This window comes from Lepus europaeus, chromosome 18 (genome assembly GCF_033115175.1).
Source record: "Lepus europaeus isolate LE1 chromosome 18, mLepTim1.pri, whole genome shotgun sequence".
Classification (NCBI taxonomy): Eukaryota; Metazoa; Chordata; class Mammalia; order Lagomorpha; family Leporidae; genus Lepus; species Lepus europaeus.
In genome coordinates, this window is record NC_084844.1 from 38,341,033 (window position 1) to 38,362,049 (window position 21,017).

The following is a 21,017-nucleotide window of genomic DNA, read 5'->3' on the forward strand; positions in this document are numbered from 1 at the left end:
CCCTGCACCCCCATGGGAGACCTGGATGGAGTTTCTGGCTCCTGGCTTCAGCACGGCCCAGCCTTGAGTGTTGCAGGCATGTGGGGAGTGAACCAGTAGGTGGAAATCAATCTCTCTCTCTTTCTCTCGCTCTAGCTCTGCCTTTCAAATAAATAAAACTTTAAAAAAATTTAAGCTGTGGGAGGGTTTTGCACAGGATTGATCTAATTAACATTTTAGCAGGCTCACTGTGAGAATAAATTGAAGAAGGCACAGAGAGAAGCAGAGAGACAAGTCAGGAGGCTTCTGTAATAATGCCAGTGAAGATAGGGGTGACTGAGGAATGGGATGTGGCCATGCAAAAAGAAATATAAGCAACCTGTAGTCTTTGCCCCAGTGCTTCGGCTCCTGCCATCCACGTGGGAGACCTGGGATGGAACTCCAGGCTCCAGGCTTCGGCCTGGCCCAGCCTTGGCTGTTGCGGCTATTTGGGGAGTGAACCAGCAAGCAGAAGATCTCTCTCTCTCTCTCTCCCCCTCTCCCTCTCTCCATCTCTCTCTGTAACTCTGCCTTTCAAAGAAATAAATACTTCAAAACAATAAAACAAAAATACGAAAGAGTATCTTTCATTAATTACAACAAGACCCTCTCCTGCACACACCTGAATTGATGGTAATGAGGTGACTTTTGGAAATCTCCTAAGGATGGGAGCTGTTACCAGGAGCACCAATTCCCAAAGGGCGCAAACTTTCAGGCATGGGTGGAGGGCTGGAGACGTGAGTTAATCAATCGTGCTTACTTATGTGATTGACCTCCATAAAGACCCAGGAGGATGGGGCTCAGGGGGCTTCTGGGTTGGGAGGGCAGTGCACCTGGAGGGGCACAGATGCTCCTCTCCCCTTCCTTTCCCTGGCCCTTCGCATCTTCCCCAGCTGCTTCTGAGTGGTATCCATTAGAATCACCAGCCACGTAGCAGCAAACTGTGAGCCATCCCAGCCAATTATGGAAGCCAAGGAGAGGGTGGTGGGATCTTCCGATGCGCAGCCAGGTCAGACTGCAGCCATAGGTGGCCGGGGACCTTTCACCCGGAACCGGCACCTGCAGCAGAGGGGGTCTCGTGGGGCCGAGGGCTTCCACTGTGGGCTCTGTGCTGACATCAGGCAGAATTAGAAGTGCAATTGTGAGAGTGGTAGGAGGGCAGAGAAGAAGCTGGACTTTTCCTTTCAAGATGTAGTAAGTTTCTGGGTTTATTTTTGAAAGTGGAGCCAAACACACCGGTGTGAATTGGACATGGCATGTGAGACAGAGAGAGGATTAAGTATTACGCCCCCGGTTATTGTGCAGGGAATCCTCACCCAGGATGACGAGCTACAGCACTCTCTCTGGTGGTCCCTGTGCCCCCTAACGACGGGTTATCTGGACACTTGAAGGTAGCTAACTCCTCTGATTTAGAAGACTGGTGTGTCTCCTAGAAGGAGGCATCCTTAAAGTAGTAGCCAGCAGGGCAGTCTGGGTAGCCCACAGGGATAGTCCAAGCCGCGTTTACCCTCAACTTCCTATTGCATTCTTGATCTCCTTCCCCCTTTAAGAAATAAAGCACTGCCAGTGACTACGTAGCCCGAGGGCAACATTCTCACTTCTGCTCTCTGACTTCCTGATCCTGCTCTTATAAATACACCGGCCTGGTTGGGGTCTGAGGAATCAGGCAGCACTGAGACCAGGAGTCCACAGGCCAGCTCTACTGCCCTCCAGAGGATGAAGGTCTCCGTGGTTGCCCTCTCCTTCCTCTCCCTCATCCTTGCAGCTGCCCTGGGCTCGCAGGCCCTGGTCACACATGGTAAGCGAGGTGCTGGGTAGCTCACAGGGGAGGAGACTCAGAGGGCCAGCCTGGTCCTACAGTGATGATGCTCCAGCAGGACATGACATTGGAACTTCCTGAAAAGCAGGGGCAGGATAGAGGTCTGCCTCTGTTCGTAGCCTTTTGGTCCCTGGGCAAACTGGACACTGATGAATGGTCCCATTTCGGGACACATAGATCCCTTTCCATGGTCAGAATACCTTTATCTAGCTGACATCAACTATTAACTGCTAGATCAAAAGAACTGAAGTAAAACTAATTGTGTAGAAAAAAAAAAACATAGAATTCTATGGCTTTAGAGCTATTACATAGTGTTTAGTATCAAACTATCATTGTGGAGATGAAGTGGGACCACCCAGGTAAGTGACTCTACCTAGGTCATCTAACCATTCTACTTCTTTTTCTAAGATTTATCTACTTATTTATTTGAAAGGCAGACTGACAGAGAGAAAAAGAGATCTCCACCCATTGGTTCACTCCCCCAGAAGGCTGTAACAGACAGGACTGGGTGAGGCCTAAGCCAGGTCTCCCACTTGGGTACAGCGGCTCATTTCCTTGGCCTATTATCCACTGACTTCCCAGGTGCATTAGCAGGGAGCTAGATTGGAAGCAGAGCAGCCAGGACTCAAACTGGCACCCATATGAGATGCTGGCATTGCAGGCAGCAGGTTAATCCACTGTACCATGATGTATACTATTGTACTTTTTTATTATTTTTTAAAGCTTTACTTATCTATTTGAAAGGCAGAGAGATAGAAGAAAGAGATCTTCTATCCATTGGTTCCTCTATTCAGATGGCTTCAATGGCCAGGGTTAGGCCTGGCAGAAGCTAGGAGCCAGACACTTCTTCCAAGTCTCCCACACAGGTGACAGACACCCAAGGATTTAGGCCATCTTCCACTGCTTTCCCAGATGCATTAGCAGGGAGCTGGATCGGAAGTGGAACAGCTGGGATACGAACCGGTGCCCATTTGGGATGCTGGCACTGCAGGTGGTGGCTTAAACTTCTACACCACAGTGCTGGCCCCTGTGCTTTTAGTTAATACATACCCAGTACTGTTTTAAGTGTCTTATAGATGATCCTTCCTAAAAACTCTGTGGCTAAGTTTTAGATGCCATTTTTGTAGGACATCAGTAATTTTCTATAGGTTTCTATGATATTATTAATCTCAATTTACAAATGAGAAAATGAAGCATAGAAACCAGGCATAGGCAACTCTCTTAACATCATACAGCTAGTAGAAGGTAGAAATGGGACATGAGCTAGTTACAAGGTAATTACAGAGGGCCAGTGCTGTGGCACAGTGAGTCCTGACTGCTCCGCTTCAGGTCCAGCTCCCTGCTAATGCACCTGGGAGGGCATGGGAGGATGGCCCAGTACTTGGGCTCTGCTGTCCATATGGGACACCAGCATGGGGTTTCCCGCTCCTGGTTTCAACCTGACCCAGCCCCGGCTGTTGCAATCATTTAGGGGAGTAAACCAGTGGGTAGAAGATAACTCTCTCTATCAGTGAATGGAAGGTCCATTGCTTGCATGCTCTCTATCTCTGTTGCTCTACCTTCAAAATTAATAAATAAAACTTAAAGAAAATAAAAATGGCATTTTATAAAAAGAAAGCAGTTCTGGAAAGCCAAGCCCCACATGGCTCACTTTGAGCACACTCGGACTAAAGTGTGGCCATGTGTCTCATTAGGTGTAATTCACTTGAAAGTATGAATGGAGTCACATATCAGAAATGAGACAGCAACCAGGGAAATCAATCATTAGACTGAGTTGGCAGCTGAGCCCTTATTGCCAAAATCTGGCTTATGTTTCTGTATGAACAGTAAGCATCAGTTTCCAAGCTAGCTTTATCCTGGGATGTAGTCAATTGTGGAAATAACAAACTTTAGGAAAAAAGTGAAAGGGACAGGGAAGAGAGGAAGGAAAGCTAAAAGTTTAGTCACACTTGCCTAATTAGCAGTATTAATTGTTAATATTAATATGCACATCCACCATATCTTATCCAAAACCTCTTGTTTTTTAGACAGTAGCTTCACCTCATCTGTAATTTTATTTCCTGTGGTTTTTTTGGGTTTTTTAAAATTTATTTATTTGACAGCCAGAGTTACAGAGAGAGGGAGGGAGGGAGGGAAAGAGAGGGAGGGAGGGAGAGAGCGAACGAGAGAGCAAGAGAGCGAGAGCACGAGCATGAGAGCACTCTTCCATTCACTGGTTCACTTCCCAAATGGCCACAAGGGCCAGGGCAGGGCCAGACCAAAACCAGGAGCTTCATCCAGGTCTCCCACATGGGTGCACAGGCCCAAGGACATCTTCCGTTGCTTTCCCAGGCACATTAGCAGGGAGTTGGATCGTAAGTGGAGCACCCAGGACTTGAACTGGAGTCCATATGGGATGCCGGCATTGCAGGTGGCAGCTTTATCCACTTTGCCACAGAGCTGGCCCCTATCCAAAACCTTTGAGGCTAGATGAATTTTGAAACAGAATTTTCAGATTTTAAAAAGTTAATAGGGCCAGCGCCGCGGCTCAACAGGCTAATCCTCAGCCTGCGGCGCTGGCACACCAGGTTCTAGTCCCGGTCGGGGAGCCGGATTCTGTCCCAGTTGCCCCTCTTCCAGACCAGCTCTCTGCTGTGGTCCAGGAGGCAGTGGAGGATGGCCCAAGTGCTTGGGCCCTGCACCCACATGGGAGACCAGGAGGAAGCACCTGGCTCCTGGCTTTGGATTGGCACAGCTCCAGCCGTAGCGGCCATTTGGGGAGTGAACCGACAGAAGGAAGACCTTTCTCTCTGCCTCTCTCTCTCTCGTCTAACTCTATCTTTCAAATAAAAAGTAACCTGTATCAGGTGTATTGTTAAAAAAAAAAAAAAAACTATAGGATTCTGCTCATCTCAGTGACTTAGGACAGCCAAATTCAGAGACAGGAAGTAAAATGGTACTATGGCCAACTGGGAGGAGGAGAAAGGATAGTAACTGTGTAACAGAGAGTTTCAACTTTGCAAGGTGAAAAACAGTTCTATGAATGGACAAATGTATTTAATGCTACTGAATTATAAATTTAAAAATGGTTCAAAAAGAAAATTTTATGTTATATGTATATTTTATCAGAACTTCTAAAAATAATTGTTTAAAAAGGTGATATCTACCTGCATATTACTCATCTTCGATAAAGTCCAGGAAGCATATTTAAGTCCAAATCTGCAGTACTTCTCCAGCAAACACATGCAAATAGGATGAGGAATAAGTAAAGACTGAGAACAGCCATGGTGCTGATGAGCCTGTGGTGATGAAAAGCCTTGTGTCTGGTCCAGCGGCTCCCAGGCACGCGCCGAGATGGTCGTGGACTGCGTCACATTCTGCAGATGCTCCATCAAGGCATCCGTGTAAAATCTGCAGTTTGCTTCTGTCTCACAAACATGTGCCAAAGGTCCCTGGAAAAATCTCAGGGCCTTAGCAGGACAGAAGCGCATGGAGGCAGGTGTAGGACCCAGACAGACTCAGGGTTCCCAGTTCAGAGCCTCTTGGCCTCGGGCTGGGGGTAAGGAATGGGGTGAGTACAGACCCTGAGATGCTGCTGCCTCCAGCCATTTCTCTCCCCACCCTGTCTCTCCCTTCCAGATACAGAGACAAAACAGCTCGCCTTGGCGGTGGACAGGTTTGATAAAGAAATCGTCCAAGGTAAGTGACTGCAGCAGGTGGATACAGATCTGTGCTCTGGCTTCCATCTGCCCCAGGTACAAGACGGGGAGGACGGGGAGAACGGGAGGGCCCGGAAGGAGCTGAGCCTCCAGAGAGGGTTAGGATGGGCCATGACACCTCTTCTCTAGGGTCTTCTCCATCCCCTCCCCGCTGTCCTGAGAGCCTCTCTGTTTAGGCCTGCATGTGTCTGCAGATGCCCGGGGAGTGGGGTAGGGGAGGCTCCAGGCCCTGTGTTGGGGAGGGCCTGAAGCCAGGAGAGGCCAGCAGGCTCAGGCCAAGAAGGAAGATGCCTCCCCCTGGCCCTGAGCCTTCTCCCCCTCCACGGGCTCCTTGAGGAAGTGACTGGGCCTTTCAAGGGCACTCTGTCTACCTGTAGGCTTCCACCGCCCTACTGACTGCTGCTTCTCCTACACCCAACGAAACATCCGGTGCTTCCTCATGCAAGATTATATTGAGACCAGCAGTCAGTGCTCCATGCCAGCTGTCATGTAAGTACCAAGCTCACCTACCAAGGGCTGAGGGACATGGAGCCTGCAGGGTCCCCGGGGAGCACCTGATGCCTGGGTGTCCAGACAAGGCCCGCCCTCAGCGTCCTGCCAGGGAGGGGCAGCTGCTTCCCAGGGACCTGCAGGGCCTCAGGGATGAAACACTGCTGGCAGAAAGGAGGGGCCTCAGGGGAGAGAGTCATGGGGAGCAGGCCGCCCACGGACCCTCAATGATCACGGGGGATCTCAGTGGCTGGGCAGGGTCTTAGAGAGAGGACTGTCCCAGAGTGCCCTCAGCAGAGAGAGCAGAGAACAGGCTATGTTGAGTGGGGCCCTGAGGAGCAGGGAGCGTGCGGCTCCCGCCCCCACATGCTGAACACACCCTAATTCTATGATCTTTCTCCTCCTTTCCCCAGCTTCGTCACCAAGAGGGGACAACAAGTCTGTGCTGACTCCAGCAATAAGAGAGTCCGGAAGTGTGTGTCAAGCCTGCAGAGGGAACTGCCGACCAGGAATCTGGGAATAGTGGCACTTGCTTGAGGAAAAGGGACACCACCGCCACCTCCCGCGTCTCCTGGCTGGACTGTTAAAACACAACATTGGGGCCAGCGCTGTGGTGTAGCGGGTAAAGCCACCGCCTGCGGTGCTGGCATCCCATATGGGTGCTGGTTCGAGTCCCGACTGCTCCACTTCCGATCCAGCACTCTGCTATGGCCTGGGAAAGCAGGGGAAGATGGCCCAAGTCTTCACCCATGCGGGAGACCCAGGAGAAGCTCCTGGTGGCTTCTGGCTTCAGAACGGCACAGCCCCAGCCATTGTGGCCAATTGGGGAGTGAACTAGCGGATGGAAGACCTTTCTCTCTTTCTGCCTCTCCTTCTCTCTATGTGTAACTCTGACTTTCAAATAAATAAATAAATAAATCTTAAAAAAAAAAATGTTTATTCTTCTCTTCTGGCCTTAAAGCAATACATCTAATTTGAACATAATCAACTTGAATTTTAAGAAGAAAGAGAAACTGAAGGGATTACTAAACTTTTGGATGAGTGACTTCAAAACAAGAGACATCATAGTATCATTTTTTAAAAAGCTAAAATCATGATTCATTCAAATGTAGATGGAAAATGTATCAGAGATGTATTTAACCCATTAATATGGAAACCATTCAACTGATTCAGAAATCACTGGAGGAACAGTTGATAGCGTTAATAGGGAACGATGTTCTGAAATAAGTTGGCAAGAAGGAGAACAGAGATGAGTGACCTATATACAGGGCAGGAAGCAAACTGTAAGCTTTGGGATTCTCTATCTAATGGTTGGAAATCATTTGCATCTGTGCTAGCGCAAAGTTTTCAAGTTTCTGCACAACTCCATAAAGGCTAGGGCCTGGTCTCTACTAAGGCATCAATCAAAAGTCCACCCCAGGGGCTGGCACTGTGGCTCAGTAGGTTAATCTTCGGCCTGCGGCGCCAGCATCCCATATGGGTGTCGGTTCTAGTCCTGGCTGCTCCACTTCCGATCCAGCTCTCTGCTGTGGCCTGAGAAAGCAGTAGAAGATGGCCCAAGTCCTTGGGCCCCTGCACCCGTGTGGGAGACCCGGAGGAAGCTCCTGGCTCCTGGCTTCGGATCAGCTCAGCTCCAATCGCTGCAGCCACCTGGGGAGTGAACCAGCAGATGGAAGACCTCTCTCTCTGCCTCTACTTCTCTGTAACTCTGCCTATCAAATAAATCAATAAATCTTTTAAAAAAAAAAAAAAAGTCCACTCCCCTGGAGACTTGGGGAGCCTGGCACAGGCCTGTTAGATGACATTCCCTTGTGAAATGGGAAGGCACCCAGTCATCCTTTTGACTGTTTCTATGTTTTAGATTTTTTTCTTTTTTTTTTTTTTCTTTTATTTTTGACAGGCAGAGTGGACAGTGAGAGAGAGAGACAGAGAGAAAGGTCTAGATTTTTTTTCTTAATAGCTATAAGTTCTGAAGAGATTTCTCCTCTAAAATTAAAAGATATTGAGAAAACCATTTAAAGATTTGGTTCACATCAATTTTACATACATCTCATTAAAGTAGATACATTTATATTTGCCATCCAACAGGAAAGATCAGGATTGAGATTTTGGCTCCTTGGCTTCAGCCTGGCCCAGTCTCAGTCATGGCAGGCATTTGGGGAATGAACCAGTGGACAGAAACACTCGCTCACTCTCGCTCTCTCTGCCTCTCAAATAATACATTTTTATACTGTTTTTAATTTATTTATTTTCATTTATTTGAAAGAATTAGAGAGAGATAGAGACATAGAGAGAAAGAGATCTCCCATCCACTGGTTCACTCCCAAATGGCCACAATGGCCAGAGCTGAGCTGATCCGAAGCCAGGAGCCAGGAGCTTCTTCCAGGTTTCCCACATGGGTGCAGGGGCTCAAGGACTTGGGCCATCTTCCACTGCTTTCCTAGGGCATAGCAGACAGCTGGATAGGAAGTGGAGCAGCCAGGACTCAAACCAGCATGCATATGGGATGCCAGCGCTGCAGGCCGGGGCTTTAACCCACTGCATCACAGTGCTGGCCCCTCTGTTTTTAGCAATTAAAAATTTATTATTGGCCGGCACTTTGGCGCAGTGGGTTAAAGCCGCCGCCACCTGCAGTGCCAGCATTCCATATGGAGGCTCGTCCTAGTCCCGGGTGCTCCTCTTCCGATCCAGCTCTCTGCTATGCCCTGGAAAGCAGTGGAAGATGGCCCAGGTCCTTGAGCCCCTGTACCCATGTGGGAGACCCAGAGGAGGCTCTTGGCACCTGGCTTCAAATCAGCTCAGCTCCAGCCATTGCAGTCATTTGGGGAGTGAACCAGCAGAATGGAAGACCTCTCTCCCTCTCTCTGGCTCTACTTCTCCCTGTAACTCTGTCTTTCAAATAAATAAAATAAATCTTAAAAAAAAAAAAAAAAAAACAGAGTGTGACAGATGCCATAGTCAGGTGAAGGGCAGACGCTAGAGGAGCACTGGAAGGGACACCTGGCTCAGCCTAGCAGGATGAGAGCCAAGAAGCCACCCTGGCACAGGGGACTGTCAAGTGACATTGATGGGTTGATTAGCAGGAATTAATATAACATGGAACAAATTATTTATCCACTAGGAATTAGTACTGGAGTCCTGAATAAAATATATTCACTCTGAAAGAAAAAAAAATACAATCTAACACTAAATGCTTTATGGACTGTTGGGCTGAATATGCATTAGACAAGCATCACATTGGGAAATGGAGGAGCTGTGGATGCAAGGAGAGCTTCATTCTGAAGGGCCTTGTAGACCCAGAGGCTCTGGAGCTGACTGAAGCCTGTAAGAAGCCACTAGCAGATTCTGTACGAGGAATCTGATGGCCCAGTTCCCAGGTCAGAGCATCCCCTCAGGCAGTCACTCCTGATTCTGGACTTTTGGGGCACTTGAAGGTCCACGATGGCCTGGTTAGGCCTTGAGATGATCAGCACCTGGGAAGATGTCCCAAGCCCTAACCTTGGCACTCCAGCTCTGTGTTCCAACACGTCAGCTAGACTGGCTCTTACCTTTTAATTCCCGTCTGGGGTTCACACTGGCATAAGCCAGTGTCCACCACGCCCCAGTCCTGAGTCACTGCCCCCATCCCAGGGTCGGATTTAGATGATTAAATGAATCTCCGGAGGGACAAATCCCCTTATGAAATGTTTATTCTCTTTGCCATAACTCCTGGAGCAGTAGGAAAATCCCAAGTTACCTTGACTCTCTACTTCCTGCTGCATTGTCTCCTTTGTTCCCCATTTTCAGAGATAAGAGCATTGACGATTATTTAGCAAAAAGCAGTAGTGTGACCTCTGCTCTGTGACTTCCTGATCCTCTTCTTATAAATACCTGGGCAGAGCCAGCATCCTGGGGAGCCAGGGAGCAGAGAGGCCCGGAGCCCGCAGGCCAGCTCTACCTGCCCACGGGAGGATGAAGCTCTCCACGGCTGCCCTCTCCCTCCTCCTCCTTGCTGGTGTCCTTGGCGCCCAGGCCTTCGTCTTGCACGGTGAGTCCAGCCAGCCTTCCCTGGTAGCCGAGTGGATGGTAACTCAGGGTCTGGGAGGAGGCCTGTTGCCCTGCATTGTGTGTGCTGCCCCAGACGTGCTCACGGGACTTATTCAGAATCAGTCAGCCCCAGGGTATGACCCTGCCTCTGTCTGTGGTCCCTGGGAAAAACTGGACACAGATGATTGGTCCCATTTTGGACCATTTTGACCATGGTCAGAATTATTTGCTACCTTCTCTAGCTGACATAAAAATTAAGATCATAAGATCTTAATCCTAGATTTGTGGAAGGAAGCGTAGAATTCTGTGATGTTAAAACTGTTCTAGGCCAGCGCTGCGGCTCAACAGGCTAATCCTCCACCTGCGGCGCTGGCACACCGGGTTCTAGTCCCGGTTGGGGTGCCGGATTCTGTCCCAGTTGCCCCTCTTCCAGGCCAGCTCTCTGCTGTGGCCCGGGAGTGCAGTGGAGGATGGCCCAAGTGCTTGGGCCCTGCACCCGCATGGGAGACCAGGGTAAGCACCTGGCTCCTGGCTTCAGATCAGCATGATGTGCTGGCTGCAGCGCGCTGGCCACGGTGGCCATTGGAGGGTGAACCAATGGCAAAAAGGAAGACCTTTCTTTCTGTCTCTCTCTCTCTCACTATCCACTCTGCCTGTCAAAAAAAAAAAAAAAAAAAAAAAAAAAAAAAAAAAACCACCTGTTCTACACACCCAGTATAAAACCACCTCTTGGGAGGAGATGGGAGCAGCCAGGCAAGGCACTCACCCAAAGACCCTGACCCATGTGCACCTGTGGAAGTGTGATTTCTGGTGGTGGCTGAGTCTTAACACAGAGAGGCCAATGGCACAGAAAGAACACACTGCTTACATGGAAGCGAGGTACATCATGCCACAGGCCACAGAGGATGCCTTGGGATTTGGTCAGGAAGCAGTGCAGTGGGAGGGGCACCTTGCACAGAGCCTTTCTGGGGCCTCCAAGGACAGGCAGAGCAAAGGAGCAGAGGTGGTTAGGATGGCTGATTTGAGCCCAGTGGGCTTTGGGGTCTTGGGATGGTATCTCGTTACCTGGCCGATCTGTGCAGGGGAAATACAGGCTTGGTGTTGAGGGGAAGATAAAGGGGGCGCTAGGGCATGAGGACCCACGATTGGTTGATTTGAATCCTTTGCTCTGTCTGAAAATTGGCAAGCCCTAGCAGGGTCAGTCCTTCCTCGGCTGTCAACGTTTTTAAGACAGCAAAACATCCTAAGATGCAGAAAATAAAATCATGATTAAAACCATCACCTACCCGTTGTATTATTGGACTGAACAAATACACATCCAGTACTTCCCACGAACCAGCCCCGTTCCAAGTGTCTTATTGACGCTCACACCTTGATCACTTCTACCTGTGGGTAGGTAGCAGGTTGAACAAACGTAAATTTGCCATTCTCCTAAGAGGAAAAAACAAAAACAGTTGGCCACCCATAGTTGTCTGTAGTTTTATAAATTATTACTTTCATTTTATAATTGAAAATACTAAGGTACAGAAACCTTAGATAACTTGCTCAAAGGTTACACAGCTAATAAGTGGTGGAAATAGGATACGAGCTGGCTAGAAATGGAAAGACAAGCCATTTATGATCTTGTTTATTGTCCCAAGCCCACTCATATCATATCAAGCATATTAAAACACAGCCAAATAGGGTCAGCATTGTGGCGCAGCAGGTTAAGCTGCAGCTTGGTGTTGGTTCAAATCCCAGCTGCTCCACTTTCTATCCAGCTTCACGCTACTGCACCTTGGGAAAGCAGCAAAAGGTGGTCCAAGTATTTGAGCCCTTGCCACCCATGGGGGAGACCTGGGTGGAGTTCCAGGCTCCTGGCTTCAGCCTGGCCCAGTCCCAACAGTTGAGGCCATCTGGGGAGTGAACCAACTGATACAAGCTCTGCCCCACTCTCTCTCTCTCTCTGTAACTCTGCCTTTAAATAAATTAAGCTTTAAAAAGGACCCAAGTACCATATTAAATATAATTCATATGTAACTATTCAAGAAATGCAGTTGCATGCCTCATTAGCATAACACAGGTTCCTAATGCCTCACTAAACTTTTGAGGCTAGATGTAATTTGGAATACAGAATTGTTTTGGTTTTAAAACAGTAATATTTATCTAGATATTGCCTAACATCTCTGATAGGATTTGGAAAAAGTATATGCTAATCAAACTCAGCAGTATTTCTCCAGCAAACGCGTGCAAATGTTTATAGGATGAGGAATAAGTAAAGACTGAGAACAGCCATTGTGCTGATGACCCTGTGGTGATGAAAAGCCTTGTGTCTGGTCCAGCGGCTCCCAGGCATGCGCCAAGATGGTCGTGGACTGCGTCACATTCTGCAGATGCTCCATCAAGGCATCCGTGTAAAATCTGCAGTTTGCTTCTGTCTCACAAACATGTGCCAAAGGTCCCTGGAAAAATCTCAGGGCCTTAGCAGGACAGAAGCGCGTGGAGGCAGGTGTGGGACCCAGACAGACTCAGGGTTCCCAGTTCAGAGCCTCTTGGCCTCGGGCTGGGGGTAAGGAATGGGGTGAGTACAGACCCTGAGATGCTGCTGCCTCCAGCCATTTCTCTCCCCACCCTGTCTCTCCCTTCCAGATACAGAGACAAAACAGCTCGCCTTGGCGGTGGACAGGTTTGATAAAGAAATCGTCCAAGGTAAGTGACTGCAGCAGGTGGATACAGATCTGTGCTCTGGCTTCCATCTGCCCCAGGTACAAGACGGGGAGGACGGGGAGAACGGGAGGGCCCGGAAGGAGCTGAGCCTCCAGAGAGGGTCAGGATGGGCCATGGCACCTCTTCTCTAGGGTCTTCTCCATCCCCTCCCACTGTCCTGAGAGCCTCTCTGTTTAGGCCTGCACATGTCTGCAGATGCCTCGTGTGTCTCCAAGCAATCTCTCTTTCTTCCAGGTGTAAACCGTATGCAACAAATCATGCCTCTATCTTCAAATGTGCATCCTAGTGACTGCTGCTTCTCCTACACCCAACAAAACATCCGGTGTTCAATAATGGAAGATTTCTTTGAGACCAGCAGTCAGTGCTCCATGCCAGGTGTCATGTAAGTACCAAGTTCACTCACCAAGAGCTGAGGGACAGGGAGCCTGCAGGGTCCCTGGGGAGCACCTGATGCCTGGGTGTCCAGACAAGGCCCGCCCTCAGCGTCCTGCCAGGGAGGGGCAGCTGCTTCCCAGGGACCTGCAGGGCCTCAGGGATGAAACACTGCCGGCAGAAAGGAGGGGCCCCAGGGGAGAGAGTCATGGGGAGCAGGCCGCCCATGGACCCTCAATGATCACAGGGGATCTCAGTGGCTGGGCATGGTCTCAGAGAGAGGACTAGCCTGGAGCTGCCCTCAGCAGAGAGAGCAAAGAACAGGTTGTTTGAGTGGGGCCCTGAGGGGCAGGGAGGGTGTGGCTCCCGCCCCCACTTGCTGAACACACCCTAATTCTATGATCCTTCTCCTCCTTTCCCCAGCTTCATCACTAAATGTGGAAGACGGGTCTGTGCCAACCCCATGGATTCTAAAGTTAAAGATTGCATGAAAATCGTAAAGGCCCAGGGAACCAGACCAAGCCCTAGAGCAGTGGCAGGGCTGCTTTATTAAGAGGAGATCCACGTTTCCAGCCACCCCAGCTCTAGCTCTCTTGCCCCAAACTGCCTTTGGGTTTTGTGGCCTGGACTGATTATTTTTAAATATATTGCTCTGTTCTTGTTATGAAAGTAATGCATTTAATAGGGAGTATTCAATTTCACTTTTAATTTTAAGAGGAATAAACTGAAATAGAACTGAAGGAGTAGCTGAAACTCAGAGATTAAACAAAAGTTCATATTATGTCTAATCTGTTCTACTCAAGTCATCAGAAAAGTTTCTTTTCCTCTATCATTTGCTCAAATCACACCATGTTTTCACTTGCTTAAGATCTGATTAGTTGCCTTAGTATTTGAGAATCTTGGGCAGATTTTTGTTTTCCCACATTTCCTTTCCAATTTGTTTTCCTACTAGCCAAAGAAGAAAAACTGGTCTTCATTTCCTATCAACCTATTATTGCCCCTGCAAATTCATATGGTTTGTCTCATGGCAACTACAGTTTGGAAACTTTTAAAGGACCTTCAAATTGCTATTCCAATCTAGAAATGTTTCTGGATCTGCCCAACAGACAGCCCTACTAGGGTTTCTTCCCATCAGATGGATAAATGCATTCCCTCCTGACCCGTAGCCCACAACTTTTTCTTCCTTAAATTCGTTTTTCACCTTGCTGGAATATACCCTTGAACTTCCTCCCATGGTACAAGATGACAAAAGAGCTCCCCCCTTGATCCCTGGGAGCCAGGGCGGGCACTTCCTGCCGAGGCTTGGCCAACTTGATTCTTCATTGCAGAGTTTGGAGCCTGGTGCATGTGTTGCAAAAAAGCAGAACTACAGTGGTTGTGAGGAAGGAGCAGCACCCGCTTCCTGTGCCCGGGGTCAGAGGTCAGCTCTGCTAGCTGTGGTGACTGGCAGAGGTGGCAGCATCGCATCAGCTGGCTTGTGGCATGATGTTGGCTGTGGCAACGGCGCTGGTCTCTCTAGCCTTCTATGCATTTTCCAAGCCTTCCTGAGAATGCTGTGCCACTCGAAATCTTTGCGATTTTTGCATAAATCCACCAAAATCTGTTTCTACCACTTTGAACAAAGAACACCAGTGGACACAAATGATGAGCTTCCAGGGACTCCACAGGAATAAAATCTTCTATCTTCAAATTTGAGTAGTAGCTCAGCTGAATGTGAAAGTCCACATTCAAAACCATTTTCTCAGAATGCTGCAGACATTTCTCAACCACCTTCTAGCTTTTCGTACAAGGCCAGTGTCCCACAGCCACTGATTTCTCACACCTTTGGAACAAAGCAAGCAGGCCAGCAAGCATTTTTAGGCCCTCTGGGAATTTTTGGGATTTTCTTGGCATCTTTTGCATTCAGACGTTTTACCAAAGCTTCTCTAAACGTGTCTTTGTCATTATCCCTGTTAGGCCCCTCAATTAGTCATTTTTGGGGGAGACAGAGACAGGGAAAGACAGAAATGAGAGTACCTAGCTGCTGGCTCCCACCCCCAGTGTCCGCAACTGCTGGAGCTGGCCAGGCCAAAGCTGAGAGCCAGGAATTCAATCCAGGTCTCCCATGTGGGTAATCACCTGCTGCCTCCCAAGGGCCCCATTAGCAGGAAGCTGGAGCTGGAGCTGATACCCAAACCTAGGCCTCCAATATGGGATGGAGGCATCTTAACCAGTGGTCAAATGCCCACCCCTCAGTTTGCTTTTTCATCTAAAGACTCGAGCCTTATTTTAATTCAAGAAAGTTTTCTTCCGTCCATCGGAACTACTGGAAAGTCATGGACTTGATGCATGTGTCCTTCACAAGTTTCACCCTTTCTCTCCTGCTTTATACTCTTCATTCTGCGTGATGGGAAATCATTTTGACCTATCTGCATGTCCCTTCCATGTCAAGAATTTTCTGATCTCAGATCACTCTGTTTTTGTAGCCAGTTATTATTGTTTTGCAACATTTTAAGGGTTTATTCCTTATTGTTTTCCCCTGCTATTTCCCTTGGAGTGTCTCCGGTTCCTTTTCTCCCTCCCGTGCTATTTGTAATCCTCAGATGCCTGGTTATGATTGATTCTCTATTAACACCAGTAATCCAGGGGCTAGGTTTTCAGGAGAAGGGGTGCATTTTCTCCATGGGTCTATGGGTATGTATTTACAGCCCTGCACCGGGAATGGAAGCCTGACTTTAGATGTGGGAGTAGACGTGTGGGCAGGAGTTGAGTGGGGACAAGGGGAAAGCACAGGTTTATACAATGTAAACATGCACTCCATGGGATTGTTAGGCAGGTGCTCCTAGGCCCTTGCTTAGAGGTATTTTTTTAGGAACTGTGGTGAACACACAGGCAGGCCAGCTGTGAGATCAGCTGGCACAGGGAAAGTGCCTTAGGTACCCCACTCTTTCAGAGATACTGCTCTTCTATGACTTCAGGACACTTTCCAGCTTAGCAAGTCCTTGGCTGGAGCAGGCATTTAGCCTAGCAGCTAAGAGCCACGTAAAACGACCACCTCTCTTAGCAGAGCGCCGGAGTTCAATACCTGGCTCTGGTTCCTGAATACAGCTTCCTGCCACTGCAGACTCTGGGAGGCAACAGGTGCTAGGTCAAGTAGCTGGGTCCCTGCCACCCATGGGAGGGAACTGGACTGAGTTCCCCCAGCTTCTGGCGTTGGCCAAGCCCAGTCCCAACCATTGGGAGATTTGAGAAGTGAACTAGCAGATGGAGCTCAATCTTTTCTCTGTCTCACTGCATCTCAAATGATTTTTTTTTTTTTTTCTGACAAGGCAGAGTGGATAGTGAGAGAGACAGAGAGAAAGGTCTTCCTTTTGCCATTGGTTCACCCTCCAATGGCCGCCGCAGCCAGCTCATCACGCTGATCCGAAGCCAGGAGCCAGGTGCTTCTCTTGGTCTCCCATGGGGTGCAGGGCCCAAGCACTTGGGCCATCCTCCACTGCCTTCCCGGGCCATAGCAGAGAGCTGGCCTGGAAGAGGGGCAACCAGGACAGAATCCGGCACCCCAACCGGGACTAGAACCCAGTGTGCCGGCGCCACTAGGCGGAGGATTAGCCTGTTGAGCCACGGCGCTGGCCCTCAAATGATTTTTAATTCCTCTATTCCTGGGGTCAGCACTGTGGCACAGTGCACTCATTAAGCTGCCACCTACAACGCTGGCATTCCAGGTAGGAACACCTGCTCAAGTCCCAACTGCTGTTTTCCATCCAGCTTCCTGTTAATGACCAGGGAAAGCAGTAGAAGATGGTGCATGTACTGAGTCCCTGCCACGCGTGTGAGAGACCCAGATAGAGTTCCAGACTCCTGGCTTTGGGCCTGGCCCAGTCCCAGCCATTGTCACCATTTGGGGAGTGAACCAGTGGATTTAAGATCTGGTTCTCTCTCTGCTTTTCAAATAAATAAAATAAAAATTTTTTTAAAGTCCCCAGTTTCTTGTTTTAAACTCAGCTTCTGATTATAGGAGCCTTGGCTCTGGTGTGGGGGAGGGGGAGGGGAGAACTGGGTAGGCTTTCAGTGAGGCTGTCACCTCCATTTCTCGAGATGAATCAGGGGAAGGGGCTTCATGACCTTGACTAGAACTTACCCAGGCACTGCCCAGTTCCCGCTCTGGCCCACTGTCCCCTCAGGAGACTCCCCCAGTGGATGCTCTTCCTTACGTAGAGAACTGTGCTCATAGCTTTACCCTGGGCCCTGGCAAGCACATGGCTTCTCCTCCCTACATTCACGGGCACTTCTCTCGGGGTCGCTCAGGACTCTGAAAAACTTCTTTGTCCATGACCTTCTCCTTCACCTATATGAGGATACATACAAGTATCCAGCCTTCTTGTGATTTACCATCAAGTTGACCAATGTCCTGTCTTTAAAAATAAAAACACAATATTTATTTGTTTATTTGAAAGGCAGAGTTACAGAAAGGCAAAGGCAGAGAGAGAGCTCTTCCATCCGCTGGTTCACTCCCCAGTTGGCCGCAATGACCAGAGCTGGGCTGATCCAAAGCCAGGAGCTAGAAGCTTCTTCCTGGTCTCCCACACAGGTGCAGGGGCCCAAGCACGTGGGCCATCTTCTACTGCTTTCCCAGGTCATCGCAGAGAGCTGGATTGGAAGTGGAGCAGCCAGGTCTCAAACCAGCACCCATATGGGATGCTGGTACTGCAGGCAGCAGCTTTACCTGCTATGCCACAGTGCCGGCCCCTGGTGTCCTTTCCATACAACAGAAATGTCTCACCTTAGGGTGAGCAGCTGTCATCTTTGCAGGCCCCTTGCTGCTACCATGAACTTACTTGTTTTTTTCTGTTTTAAAGAGCTCAGGGTTCTGGCCTGTGTTTTAAACCACATGCGATCTTTCCTGTTAGTCTCATTACTTTCTTGAATGCTGTTGAATTCAGAAGCTTTGAGTTGAAACCAGCTCATGGAGGCCTAAATGAATGGGAGGCGGCAACCCAGAAACTTCTGGAATCTCCCTGGAGATTTCATTTCAGAGCCTTCAGGAAAATAACAAAGGATGACGACTGTGCCAGACTAAGGGGAACGTATGTGGCTTCACTGGCATCTGTGACAGTGAGGTTGTTCATACAGAATAGGAAATGGGGAACATAAACAGCACCCAGCAGTGGGGGTGCCAGAGACCCAGGTGTTGCCTTGGCACTGTGTTGAGCCATACAATGACAGCACAACAGAAACGAGGCAGGAAAACCAAGGCTTCCTCCCTAGACAGCCTTCTGGTTACTCCCTGAGGCCTCTGAGGCTGTAGAGGGGCAAAGGCATGTTATGCTACGTCCGGGTTAACTGTACCATACAGGCCTCAACTGCACCCCTCAATAAGCACCACCCTTGCTTTGTATGGTGCCCTCCGTCAGAAACACCTTCCTCCCAACACTGCCCAGCAAAACTCAACCCAATCTCAAGGGTTCAAACTGGGTGCTACTCTAAGACGCCCCCTCATCATCCCAGCCAGAAGGACCCCTCCTTCTTTCTCTGGAATCCCCAAAAAGGTCCATATATGGTCACTCAAGCAGATTCCTGTTGCCTGGCTACTTCCTGTTATGTATTATGCTGCCATCAGGAGGCCGTTGAGAACAAGACACAGTTTGCTGCTTCAATTCCTAGAGAAGACTGAAAATGAATAAGACATAACAGCTGGGTGCACAAGTCCTATCTACTCCATCACTAAATCTCCAAATTATCATGCAACATTAGAGCCAACAGACGAGGCTATTTATAAAGGAGCCAGCTTGGGACTCAATCCTCGGCCCTCCGCAACTGGACTGCCTAAGGGCTAAAGAGACCACAGGTGGAAGCCCAGCAGGTAGAGAGCTCGGGTGTAGATGAGAACTTCTGAAACTTCAGCCAGCATGAGCATCACCAGGAGGAATTGTCAAAACAGACGCTGGGTCCTATCCTGGAAACCTGGCTCAATGGACTAGGGTAGGCTGAAAAACCAGCATATGACATGGTGGCAAGGAAGTGATGTGGTCACCAAACCTCGTCCCTTTTCCTCCTGGGCACACGGAGGTCGTATATTTTCCAGTCTTTCGTCAGTAGGCTGGAGCCAGGTGACTTGGTGTTGGCCACGGAACGTAGCTGAGAGTAATTCACACCATTTCCAGAACAGGTCTATAAAAAATCTCCCAGTCTGGGCCAGTGTTGTGGCACAGCCGCCACTTGGGACAACCGCATCCCACATCAGGGGGTTGGTTCGAGTCCATCTATTCTGCTTCCCGTCAGCTCCCTGCTACTGCACCAGAGAAGGCTGCTGCTGATGGCCCAAGTGCTTGGGTTCCTGCCACCCATATGGGAGACCCAGACAGAGTTCCAGGCTTCCAGCTCAGGCCTAGCCCAGCTCTTGTGGGCATTTGGGGAGTGAACTAACAAATAGAAGATCTCTCTTTCTGTCACTCTGCCTTTCAAATAGATAAATAAGTCTTAAATTTTTTTCCCTCAATCTTCCGCCTCCACCCTCTGGTAGCAAGCTTGGAAGCCTCGTGCTAAAAGTGGAGGTGCCACAAGAAGAAAGCTGTGGTTCCTGAGTGGGTGCATGGAAGAGCCCTCCCCCCAACACACATACCACATCCCCAGCCACGGCTGAGCCACACGGGGCTGTGACACATGCAAGGAATAAGCCTGTGCTGAATTAATCCCCTGAGCTTTGGGAGGTGTTTATTATAGCAGTTAGCACACACAGCAGACTGATGTAGGTAGGAAGTCAACAATTGCTGGGAAGATAAAGGGATTTCCTGCAAAGCTCCTGGCTCCGGCTGCTTGGCTAGTCCCCACGAAAACAGCGTTCTCCCTTCCCAAAACAGCTCATTTCCTGAGACTGTTGCCATGTGAGCTGAGCAGTTTCAACAGCATTGTTAGAGAGATGACCCACAGAAAGCGCCTTTCATTTATGGCTATTTCCGTGAGAATTCAGCCACTTCGCCAGAGAGCCGCGTCCTTAGCCCTGGCTCGATTTATGTCTTTAGCCGTTTCTTTTAAGATATGCATGTCTGAACCCCTTGCTGTATGCCAGGCTCTGTGTTGGGTGGGAGAAAGAGAACATAAACATGCCCTTCCCCCGATGAGCCAGGTGAGTAGAGGTGAGACAGCCCCACAGCCAGCAGAATGGGGGAGAGCAAGGCCAAGGCCGCTGTGGAGCTCGCCATGTGGACAGGGGCGAGTGGCTGGCCCTCTCTGAGCCACAGCTGCCGCCTAGCCAATAGCCAGCTTAGACCAAGGCAGAGCAGCCAATGCCTAGCGAGATGCATCCCAGAAGCCGCACATCAGTCGCTGCTCTGCTTCCCTGTGTGCCTCGACGTGCCCCGGCCAGCACGCGTCAGCGACACCTGCTAGCCAGCTCTTAACGAGGCATCGCCAAAGTTCCCTGTAAGCTTCTCCGTGACAAAAATCAGAAGGCAGGGGAAGGCCCCAAGCTGTCCACTCTCTGAGCTCCAGAAGGGCCAACGCTACAGGCTTCCAGAGAACCCAAACCGGCCAGGACTTTTTTGGGGAGCTTAGCTGGGGCTCCCATGTTCCTTCACAGCGTAGTGGTTAAGAGCACAGGCTTGGGAGCCAGACTGCCCGAGTTTCAAATCTGGATCCTATATGGATATGACAACAAATCAATTGTCAACGTGTGGGCTTTGCTTCCCAACCTGTTTCCTCCACTGCAGTTATCAAGACCACACGGGCTAATGATATCGGTGAAGCACTTAGGACAGCGGCTAACCTGCCTCACCGCCACTGCCCAAGACACAAGCACGGGGAACACCTGACCCACAGTCCAGAATCGCCCACAAGATCATTCAGTCTGGCCCTGCCAAGGCGACTGCAGGCAGGACTCAAAATTTAATTCATCTCCAGCAGGCTCATTT

The 21,017-nt window shown here is 49.5% G+C and overlaps 2 protein-coding genes across 2 annotated transcripts in view; one reads left to right on the forward strand and one right to left on the reverse strand.

Moving 5' to 3' along the window:
• LOC133777090 (C-C motif chemokine 4) overlaps positions 1-21,017 on the reverse strand; it is a 140,936-nt gene that overhangs the window by 61,000 nt on the left and 58,919 nt on the right. The window contains exon 5 of the mRNA XM_062216518.1: positions 11,337-11,481. The gene's annotated coding sequence lies outside the window, so the exon portion shown is untranslated. The remainder of the gene's footprint in view (positions 1-11,336; positions 11,482-21,017) is intronic.
• LOC133746840 (uncharacterized) lies at positions 1,704-13,681 on the forward strand. The gene is made up of 8 exons (XM_062175085.1): positions 1,704-1,816; positions 5,456-5,515; positions 5,913-6,024; positions 6,438-6,546; positions 10,036-10,051; positions 12,679-12,738; positions 12,991-13,138; positions 13,552-13,681. The coding sequence occupies exons 1-8, from the start codon at positions 1,735-1,737 to the stop codon at positions 13,679-13,681; spliced, it is 717 nt and encodes a 238-aa protein (XP_062031069.1). The 5' UTR covers positions 1,704-1,734.